The sequence below is a fragment of the Suncus etruscus genome, chromosome 7 (genome assembly GCF_024139225.1).
Source record: "Suncus etruscus isolate mSunEtr1 chromosome 7, mSunEtr1.pri.cur, whole genome shotgun sequence".
NCBI classification, from domain to species: Eukaryota; Metazoa; Chordata; class Mammalia; order Eulipotyphla; family Soricidae; genus Suncus; species Suncus etruscus.
This window is the reverse complement of record NC_064854.1, coordinates 71,242,168-71,254,431: the sequence shown is the minus strand read 5'-3', so window position 1 is coordinate 71,254,431 and position 12,264 is coordinate 71,242,168. Positions and strand designations below refer to the sequence as shown.

Genomic DNA, 12,264 nt, shown 5'->3' with positions numbered 1-12,264 from the left:
TACTTCAGTGTTCCCTATTGTAGGGTACCTATCTGAGACCCACCCATTTCTGGGAGGGGTCTTGGGAACCGGATAATAGGTGTGACCTTAGCTGCAAGACCCGGCCCATTCCTGGGAGGGGTCTTGGAATAGGTAGATAAACCTGGAAGCCAGGGGATTAAGGGTCTTTGCCTTTTGGCCCTGCTGGGCTCTCTGAGGAAGATGACTGAATTATAAGATGCAGGGCTACGAATGGCCGAATGCTTGAAAGGTTATGAGATAGGCCACACACCTGTGGTGGCCAGGGCATGAATAAAGATGATGCTTCCTAATGCCTGCATGTAAGTGAGTCTTGATTATGCCGATCACCTGGGCCTGGAACCCGCTGGCTAGATGGGGGTTGCTGAGCCACGTGGCCTGGGATGGCAGAAAGAAATCCTTCACCATCCATCGCCATCCAGCTCCATCGTTAATTATTTAATGCAAGACCCTATGACATAGTTTATATGAAAATACAACTAAACAATAATTTCCCACTAAGTGGCACCAAAATTTAAAACATATATGTATTTTTGTCTATATTTCATTCAAATTTTGTCTTCCTTTTCAATTTACAATAACCACAACAAAACAATACTTTATTCAACATTACCCTCCTAAAATTGAATGCTGCTATGTCAAACATGATACAATGACTAATCTTGGCAAAATTTAAATAATCAATCATTTCACAAATAATAATACAAATTTTAAAAAAATCATTCAACTGAAACATACATTACAAAAACTGTAGTTTCAATACTCAGTCTCAGATTCTGAACCAATACAGTAATTCTATATATTCAGGGTTAATAGCATCCTAAGTATCAACTTTCTGCTTGAGGTATTTTAATCCAGTTATATTAATTCTAAAACTCAAGAATACATACTAATATCCCTTCCCTGTTCCACCACCAAAAAATTGCTATTTTTCAAGCTTTTATGTAGCCAGAATTTTTGTACCCACTTATATGTTCATTAGAACTATCATGACCTGTCAATACTATAACATCTTCCTATATTAAAACAAATGTTCAGTTATTTTTAATACATTTTGAGTAGTATTACTGGTAATTATAATGGAAGGAACTAGAGTTTAAGTATTAGATTATACATAAAACATGCATGACTTTATAGTATGACTGACCAATAAAACATGTTCTCTTTACTCTTTCTTTTTTCACTTAAACTATAGTTAAGAAACAGTCTTCTACTGTTTTGAGCTCTGTTTTAAATTTATTACAATTTAAATGAGGTATAAATGTTCTGCATAACTCAGGATATTGATATAAAACATTTATTATTGGCTTTTCCTCTATAATGTAGATAAAATATTACAGAGATAAAATTAAAGACAATGCATTACTAAGATAAAACATATTGCTTCCTGGAGCCAAAGTAAAGGGGCTAAGGCACACACAAGGCACATTGAACCAGTGTTAGATCCCCAACACAGCAGGATCTACGGAGCATAAAAAGTGTCTTGAAATTTTGAGTTCAACTGTTTATACAATTAGTCGAAAATAGGTAAGAGTAGGACCGGAGAGCTAGCACAGTGGTAGGGCATTTGCCTTGCAAGTGGCCCACTCAGGACCAACAGTGGTTCAAATGTCTACATCCCATATGGTCCCCCGTGCCTGCCAGGTGCAATTTCTGAGCAGAGAGACAGGAGTAACTCCTCAGTGTCGCAGGGTGTGGCCCAAAAAACTAAAAATATAAATAAAATAAAAAAGATACTAAGAGTAATCCCTACGGACCATAAAGAATATTTAGGAAGGAAAAAGAATAGCTTCAAAAATGATTACTTAATTTTAATTAAATTATTACTATTACACTTACTGTGTAAGTTATAGCTGCCAACATTCCAATCAAGGTCAAAGAACTAATGGAAAATGACAATGCAGCTAAACCATCTGCAAAGGAAAAAAAATCTGTAAAAAGTGTACATGATGTTTATATATTTTTATTCAATAAATTAAAAATACTTTTTAATTTATGTATTCTAACAGCAAACCCAACATGTCCTTCAAATGGTAACTTCAGGAAGAAAAACATTTTCAAAGGGCTCTTCATAAATTCATTTCTAAAAGATTTTATAGACTAAGATTCTTTCACTCATCTCAGAATAAAATAGAGGCAATTACTATATATTGCTGACTCTTGACACTTCTAATTTTCTAATCTTGATACTTCCAATTTTGTTGTTTTTAATATTCAAGTGTCCAAATTCTAGTTTATTTCATTCTTTAAGTTGAAAATTAGTTACTCACTTGGTAGAATAAACATAAATTACATGCTATATTTCACAATTTATTTTAAAAAAAATACCAATGAATTAGAAACAAGAGCAACAAAAATAAACCTTCAGGCAATGACTAATGGCCCCATTGTAATATAACAATTTCCTTAAAAATTTTTTTTTTTTTTTTTTTTGGTTTTTGGGCCACATTCGGCAGTGCTCAGGGGTTACTCCTGGCTGTCTGCTCAGAAATAGCTCCTGGCAGGCACGGGGGACCATATGGGACACCAGGATTCGAACCAACCACCTTTGGTCCTGGATCGGCTGCTTGCAAGGCAAACGCCGCTGTGCTATCTCTCCGGGCCCTCCTTAAATATTTTTTAATAATTTCATAACCATTTTGGTATAATAATATAAACAATATAAAGTAAATTATTTCATGACTAGCAAGGGACAGACTTGAAGGGTGGTGGGAAATTGAGGACAATGATGAAAGCATCTTACAGTGATGGTGGCACTGGTATTGGAACACTGAATGCCAGAACAACTATTCTGAGCAACTTTATGAATCACAGTTTTTAATTAAATGATAAAAAAAATTTAATTAAAATATATACCAATATATCTAGCATATGTAAAACATTCTAATATCCTAAGTAAATCAAAGACCATTTAAGACTTACGAAAATATTTTAAAGTTAATTTCCTCAACACATAATAAGTAGCATTAGAAGTGAAGAGATAAACTACATAATAGCTACCAAGAGAATACTCCTAATTTATCAAGAAAATCTATAATCATAAGTTAATAAAATTATGAGATTAAGTTACTAACAATATTAAAAGCATCTCCACAAAAAGTCCTAACAGTCATAAGGTATGAGTTATTATGAATAGATTTAATACTTACGGCTACTTCCAAGCTCTTCAAACAGGAACTTCACTTTTTCCCACTCTGTAGTATTTTTGTTATTGGGAACATTCAAAGGAACAAAAGCACTACAAAGCAGAAAAAAAAAAACAACTAATAATTTAATAAATAATATAGAAAAGAAAATGGTTTGAAATTTAATTTTTTAAGCAACGGTCAACTTCCCTCTCCCCAAAATTAATAAATAAAATCTATATCATGCGCTAACTGTATCACAAGTTGAATACTGTATTACTGGAATAATTCTTTTGTATCTTATATGTATATTTTACATTTACAATTAAAAGAAATCTTGGGGCCGAAGTAGTAGCACAGTGGTAAGACGTTTGCCTTGCACACAGCTAATCCAGAAGGTTTCATTCCCCCAACCGACCCCCACATCCCATACGGTCCCCAGAGCCAGGAGAAATTTCTGATCACACAGCCAGGATAACCCCTGAGCGTCACCAGGTGTGGCCCCCCCCCTCCAAAAAAAAAACAAAAAAAATAAAATAGTAAGAAACCATTGGCTAGAGAGGTCACAGAACAAGAAAGCTTAATAGGGCCAGCTAGATAGTAAAGTATATAAGGCATTATCCTTGCACTTGGCAGATCTGAGTTCAATATCTGGCACCACATAAGGTCCTGCCGCACATACCATTCAGGAGTGAACCCTGAGTAGAGTCAGCCAGGTGTAGCCAAAAACCTCATAAAATATACACATGCATAAAAATAAGTATAAAATAAAATGTAAAAGGTTAACATTTTCAGTGGTAAATCAGAAAGAAACTATGAATATATCATAATATATATTATATATCACAATATATAATGTGTATAAATATGTATATAATCTATTAGAGAGCACCATTAACAAAATATCAGAAATATATAACTGGGACATATCAAACTAAAAAGCCCCCACACTTCTAAAGATAGGATAGCATAAATTATGTGCATAAATAAATAAAAGAAATGCCTCAGAATAAAAAATACTTGGATGTAATACTAATAATTTTTATTTCATTCTTTTTATTTTCATGCCTATCTTTAAGATTCTCTACAATAAACAATAATAAATATAGTTTCTGAGCTGGATATGTGATTCAATAGTAATGGCACGTGTTTTCCATAGTTGAACCTGAGTTCAATCTCCTGCAATGCAGAAATATATATATATATTTATTATTATTATATACATAATATATATTTATTATTAACATTCATCAAACAACAAGCTTGTTAAAACATGTTCCAGACACTTAAGACAGAAAGAAAATGGAAGGCATTCCTGGATGTCTGAATGGATGGATAGGTTGATAAGTAAGAAAGTAGACAAAATATAATAAACAGAAGAGTAAACACTGATTTTATAATCTAACCTTGATCAATTCTTAAAAAAAAAGGTAATCAAGGTAAAGAGCAAGAATTAGATTCCTCTACTCATATCATATACATAGTTTAATTCAAATGTTTTTTAAAAGCCTTGATTTTAAAGCTGAGTCTAGAAGTACAAAGAGAAATAGTCAAACCTCTTCATTATAACCTCAGAGAAATCTTTAATGAGATAGCCAACTAGCAAGGAAACTTAATAAACAAAAAGAAAATACATCAAACTAAAAAATTTGAACACTACAAAAGTTAGGACAGTGTAAATCAAAGCATATTCAAATGAATAGGAGAAAATATTTGTACAACATCTGCAAAAAGGCTAACATCATAAAGGACTCACAAAGTTCAATGACAAGAAAAACAGCTGTACAATATGGAGAGAAGCTGAACAGATATATTTCCAAAGACGGCATATAGCTGATCAACAAATTTATGAAAAAGTGCTCATCCTCACTGATTATCAGGAAAATGAAATTGAGAATCACCTCACACCAGTGAGTAGTCTATATCAAAAAATTAACAAATAGATGTAGAAACTCTCTTTTACTGTTGGTAAAGACAATCATCAGATTTAGCCTTTAAAAAATTAGATGGTGTCTTCTCAAAAAAAGTAAAAATAGAACTTTGATTCAATTATCTCACTGCTAGGTATCTCCCCCAAGAACAAAAACAAAGCAAATTCAAAAATATATATGTACACCTATATACAATGCAGTACTATTTACTATAGCTATGATCTGGAGACAATACAAATTCCAAAAATCAAATGAGAATAGTGTTGTATAAATGCATGTACATATGTACATACACATGTACAATATATATGGTCTCATAATACGTGACAAATGTGTACATACATATACAGTATACTACTCAACTTTAAAAAAAGAATAAATCTTTTTCATTCCAATCTGAATAAAACTGGAAGGTGTCACACTAAATCAGTAGTTCTCATAGGGAGGCAAGCAAGGTTCTGTAAAGGAGGGTATGTTTGACCTCAGCAAACACTGTCAGAACAAGCTAAGCCCTGTGTTTATGTCTCTGTATGTCTCTGGAGCTGAGAGTTGCTGTGTCCTGCTTCAACCCCCGCTTCGAAAAGCTATGCATTGCAAAACGTGCTCATTGTAGCCATTAATCCAGATATCACCTCTGATTAAAAAGTCAGCTCAAATTATTTTATATATTTTGGTTTTGCAGGTTAAAGTTTTTTTTAATAAAGATACGATTTACAGTTGCGTGTGTATATAGTCCCTCATACATTATCCCTCCTTCCCACCTTCAGAAACCTTCTATCCTTTCATCCCCCAATCTTGATCAGATATCCCTTCTTATTTAACCATCTTTACCCTCAGCAGTTCTTAACTCATTCTGTACTGAAACCAACCTCCTGCCCCAATAAGCCTCCACCCAGCTCACAAAGCAAAAGGACACCCTCTCAGCCCCACGTCTCTTGCCCTAGCAAGAAACTACATCCAATATTCCTGCTGACTCATGCCTTATGGCCCTTCTTCTCAGCCTCCTAATCATGGACTGTTGAATGCTACCAATCCAGTCCTAGAAGGGCCCCCAGCCAAAGGGCAGTACCTGATCCCTTATGGCTGTAAATCATTTCTCAAACTCAACAAGATCACAGTGTGATGAAAATGTACCCTAGATTTCACCCCATACACACAAAAATATCTCAAAAGACTTAATGGGGAAGCCTATATTTCCTTTATATGTTCAATAGCTCTATAATATTACTTCTTAGTCTCTTTATTCCCAAATGTAAGATAGCTTCTTACACCACTTTTTAATTTTTATTTTATTTTTATGTATTTATTCTATTTTATTTTTTTTTCTTTAACTTCACCTATTTTGGTTCTGCTGGTATTAAAAAAACTACACACAAAAAAAATGTCTTGCCGGGTTAAAAGCTCAGGTCAAAACCGGGGCACAGAGATAGTGTAGCCTGTCATTCACACCCCCAAATGCACCATTCCTTTTTGCAAAGGCATACTAAAAAAGGGGACATTTTATGCACAGAAACAAGCTCTTATCTATTAGGGATAAGAACTCATACATTTTATAATACAGGGGTGCCTCCCACCCTGAACATGTCATGTGCACCCAATTTAGACTCCATGTGATCAGACAGCAACCATCCAATTCTGAACCTTAGATCCCCCAGACATAGAACTGACAGTTTCCTGAAACAGCACCAGGAACCAAACTCCCCCTGGGGAATTCCTAATACTGCTCTGGGAGCAATTTGTGCTAGTTTTGACATGACATCCTGACAACAAGCAGGTTGCCCTATTTCATCACCTAATGGTAAAATGAAATCAGAAGATACGTCATCCTTTGAGCTGTGTAAAAACCAAGATCGCCAACTACAGAAGACTGACTTTGACAACCATGACTGGGCAGAACTTATCCTGGAATCAATAAGAAAGACTCTAACCTACACTTCAGCCTAGGATTTGTACAATAACCAAGATATCCAATCCCAGAAGTCTGACTCTGACAACCGTGACTGAGCATAACTTCTGGAACCATAATGAAAAACTCTATCCTAGGCTTCATCCTAGGATCTGTGCAAAAACCAAGACTACAAAATACAAAAGACTAATCACAACAGTGAAGGAACAGAATTTCTAGAACCAAAAAGTAAGACTCTATCCTAGGCTTCATCCTATGACCTCTGCAAATACCAAGATCTCCAGCTACAGAGCCCTGATTTTATCATCCACAACTAAGCGAAGTTTTCTGGCACCATAAATAGACCTTGAGGTGTGAAAATGAGCATGAGCATGAGCATGTATGGAGCCTGTAGTAATTCTCACAGCAGTATGCTTCAAGGGAGGAAAAACACTGTATTTCTAGGCCAAGGGAATTCTCTTTCTAATTTCCCCAATAATTTTACTGCCTATGCAAAAAAAAAAAAAAAAAAGAAGAAGAAGAAGAAGAAAGAAGCACAAAACCTTGCCACTCCAGCCCTCCTTCCTTTTTTTTTTGTTCTTATGATTATTATTTGTTGTTGTTTTTTTGTCACTGTTGTACTTTTTTCTAGTAGCTGATTTTGTTTTTTTTTTTGTTTTTTGTTTCTTTTGTTTGGTTTGGTATGTTTTTCTTCTTTTTTCCCTTTCTTCTTTTGAACTGATATTTATAGACAGATTCCTCCCAGTTTTTATTTTTTCTTTTCCTTTTTTCCCCAACAGAACCACATAACTTGAATCATCTTGTTCTGCCTCATAAATTGAAGAAAAATAAAAGGAAGGTACTAGGATCAGTCGTATGAACATTGAGTAGAAATAAAAAATGATCAGACTTAAAAACCAAACCCAAAGTCAATGACAACAGAATTGATACCCAATCTACAACAAGCTATACACAGAGGGGATCAGCTACACTAGCAGTCCAATATGGGATATATCCTAAGAACAGGGGTGGAGGGAGCACAACTCTAGTGGTGGGAATGACCCTGATTCAATGTCACTATGTACCTTTAATATTACTGTGAAAGATTCATAATCTACTTTGTTCACAATAAAAATAAAAATATATATACATATATATAATATATTCTGTAGTTCAATAATAGTAAATCACTAAAAATGTTCTTTCAATGTGTCTTCTTTTCTTATAATACTCCAGATGGGTAAATGAAAATACACTGAAAACAAACAAGCACATTCTGAAAATTTAACTATATAGTCTCTTTGCGGGAGGAGGACAATAACCAGCAATGCTCAGGGCAGACTCCTGGCTCTGTATTCAGGGAGCACTTCTGGTGTGCTTGAAGATAACATGTGGTGCTGAGGACAGAACTCAGGTCAGCTATGTGCAAGGCAATTTCCTGACACTGCACAGAGCCAAGCATCACATTCTATGTCCTCTGCATTGAATTAAGTTGGGTTACTCTCTATACTCCTTCTCTAGTTTTATTTACCAGTCTATATAATAATAACCAGAGTTACTAAACAATTTTAATCCTATAATAAGTTTTTTTTTCATTATAGTACAATTTTTAGTCCTGGGATATGACTCAGAAGTGTTTCATGTGTTGCATATGAAGAAAGAGTCAATCCCCATCACCACACACAAAAATGTCTCAAATTTATTTTATTTTCTGAAACCGAATTATGGTAAAAACTTTAAAAATTAGTATCTAGAATATGTTCTATCATAAAAAATAAAAGAATTAAGACCTACTTTAACAAGGATAAATATATTCCATTGATAATGGTGTGTTGCCTAAAGATAAAAATCTAAAGATAAATTAACAAAGGAACTCACTGAAAACGCATCAAAGGATGTAGTACTGGTGGGTAAAATTTGAAAAAAAAAAATACACAAATAAGAATTTTCATCAATATGTTCTTTACTAAAGAAGAAAACCTGGCAAATATCATAAATGTCCAAGTGGTCATCACTAAATAAAATCACCTAAATATATTAAATTTGCACATTGAATAAAATACAAATCACATTAAATATAATTAGACCTATGTAAAATTACAATTTAGAAAGTTGTACAGGTCAAGGGATATGAATGCATAAAAATACAAATAAAAATGTCAACAGAATGACAGAGACAATATGCTAGTTGTAATTATTTAGAGGTATATTATAAAAGACGATTCAGGGGCTGAAGACAGCAATTATGAGATACACACACACACACACACACACACACACACACACACACGTACGCACCTTTTAGAGCTGGGGCTTCCTGAGCATCTTTTAGAGGACCCAAAACACACACACACACACACACACACACACACACACACACACACTGGGGCTTCCTGAGCACCTTTTAGAGGACCCAACACACACACACAAACACACACACCCCACACACACACACACACACACACACACACTGGGGCTTCCTGAGCACCTTTTAGAGGACCCAACACACACACACAAACACACACACACCACACACACCACACACACACACACACACTCCTACCTTTTAGAGGAACCAACACACACACACACACACACACACAATGACTAGTTCCTTTTATATTTTGGTTCACTCCCCACCTTCTCCCAAAATTTTTACTCTGTCATTAATATTAACATGATAAAACACCATTTCTGGGGTAAAGGGTATGTAATTGGACTTACCCAACTAAAAGAAGAAGTGCACAAATCACAGCAAAACCCAAAGTATACTTGAATGCTGTTTTAATTTGCTAGATATCAAGAGAAAAAAAAAAAAGGATGCCATTTAGCAAGCCCTTTAAAATACACTTATTCACTTAGCAAATGTAATTTAATTCAACACTATAAGCTCTTTGTTCAAAGTATTAAAACTTATAAAAAAGCAATACACATTGAACATGTGGAGTATCTCTGCAAACTACACAAGATTTTACATTTTTTCAGTAATTAGAATTTCTGAAAAATAGCACCCCTAATGCATAATTAATTCTTCAGTGTAATCAGTAAATTTATTAGAATATTTATATATTCCCCCAAATAGGGAGCAAGCAGACTGTAAAATATTTTGTTTCTACGTACCAAAATGGGTTCTTGTTAAGTACTGTGATAATATATGCCTGTTATACATATACAATTTGTCTATTACATATATAGAAATACATGACACATGTGTTTAAACAGATAATATGCCAAGACTGCTCTACTCTATAAGTATCTTTTCTCTCCTGCTGATTATCTCTCAGAATTTTTTATAAAATTGTTGATATACTTAGGCTTCATCTTTACACAAGTACCTTAGAACTTTCAAACAAAATGCCCAGTTTTGACAAATATTTACCAATATAAAACTTCTTCTACACTCTGAAATTAGTATACAAATATGATTCTAAACCACCCATGGAATCTAGAGCAAGAAGTACCCAGAGTAGTGTATTTAAGACATACAGAAAAATTTACTTGCTAATATTTAAGACTTCTAAATAGCAACGCTAGTGACAGTGGTCTGTTCATTGGTTCATTCAACGTATGCTGCATTTGGGGATTAGTAAAATATTCAAGTTGTCTTTCTTTATGTCCTACAGTTTTGCAGTATGTGGGTCACGTATTTTATTAGATCATAAAATGCTCAGTAAGTACTGTCTCTAGCTACTTACACCCTCCAATAACAGAACTGAATAGCTGCGACAGAAACTATGTGTTCTGAAAGTTCTAAAATATTTCCTTTCTGGTCTTTTATAGAAAAACATCTGCCACTCTTATTCTACAATTTTAGTGAATTTCTACAAATCCTTTGAATTTACAGTTGCATAATACCTGAATATGCTAGTTTAAACTGGAATGCTTTTTAATTATAATACATATTCTAAACTTCTAAAGGTAGAAAAAATTCTTGTCTCAACTTTTGACTATTTGAAATACTTAGAATATATCACATAAAATACAATCACTTAAAATAATGTTACAGTTTCTTCTTAGTTATTTCAATATGGCTATAGGAAAATTTAACATTTCACATGTGGCTCACAATGTATTGAAATTAAACGACATTGTTCCAGAATAAACTTAAACAAGTCATACGGTTCCCTGAAAATGGAGGAAAGAATCATTTATTCTTAAATTGAGACCAAAAAATAAAAATACTTACAGTGCATTTATTGCTATCATCATCATCCTTTTCTTCAAAGTAGAAGTAAACAAAAGGGATCCAGAAGAAAACACAGAATAGTATAACAGAATATAAAGCTGTGGAAATAAATACTAAAATGAGCTCTAATAAAATTATATGTAAACAATGTATTTATACATAACTATATTTATGCATGCACATAAATATGTATATATAATTTGCTTCACACAGCAATTCATTCCCCCATCTGATTCCTTATATCAATAGCTGTTTATGCAAAAATTTGTGGGGGAAGTTTGGGCCACACTCATTGACGCTCAGGGGTTACTCCTGGCTATGCACTCAGGAATTGCTCCTGCCTTGGGGACCATATGGGAGGCCAGGGATCAAACCATGGTCTGTCCTAGGCTAGCACGGGCAAGGCAGACACCTTACCGCTTGCACCACCACTCCGGCCCCAGTTTATGTGAAATTTAAACCAGCCTTTTCTATTTCTAAAAAAAAAAAAAAAAAAATCTATCCCATAAGTATATTAAAAGGTACTTTTAATGATAATAGTCATACCAATTACCAATGAGTATAGTAGCACAGCAATTATTTGAGCTCTTACTATATATATAAACCATTGTGCTAAAAGCATTCTTTAAACCATCTTATTTAAAAACTCTAACATTATAATTTACAACTGTCCTTAAAATATGGAATAACTGAAATATCTAAGTACTAGAAGTTAGAGAAATTGCTAAAATTGATGTTTCCCTCTTGATACAAAATAACTTGCCCAATATAAATTTATGATACAAATTTTATAAAATTTGATATGGTGTTGAAAAATTGTACATGTGAAATGAAACTATAAATAATTCTTCAACTCAGAATAGCCCAATAAAAAATAAAAATTAATTTACAATGTGCTAAATAAAAAGTAATTTCATTTCTACCATATATCCAAAAAATCAGGCATACCTGGGACAGAATTTTGACTCACACTAAATACCATTAAAATTACAGATTTAAATAATCCACCAGAAACTAGAGAGATAGGACAGAGCTTAAGGTGCTTGTCACATATGCAGCATATCCCAATTCAATCTCTAGCACTGCTTATGGTATCTAGCTCAATATCAAAAATAATAC

The 12,264-nt window shown here is 33.8% G+C and overlaps 1 protein-coding gene across 1 annotated transcript in view; it reads right to left on the bottom strand.

The window, feature by feature from the left end:
• Window positions 1–12,264, bottom strand: part of LMBRD1 (LMBR1 domain containing 1) — a 100,322-nt gene that overhangs the window by 55,534 nt on the left and 32,524 nt on the right. Inside the window, exons 4-7 of the mRNA XM_049776870.1 lie at window positions 11,146–11,243; window positions 9,684–9,751; window positions 3,168–3,256; window positions 1,858–1,931 (exon numbers count right to left, since the gene is read on the bottom strand). Of these exons, the coding sequence (XP_049632827.1) occupies window positions 1,858–1,931; window positions 3,168–3,256; window positions 9,684–9,751; window positions 11,146–11,243 (329 nt within the window). The remainder of the gene's footprint in view (window positions 1–1,857; window positions 1,932–3,167; window positions 3,257–9,683; window positions 9,752–11,145; window positions 11,244–12,264) is intronic.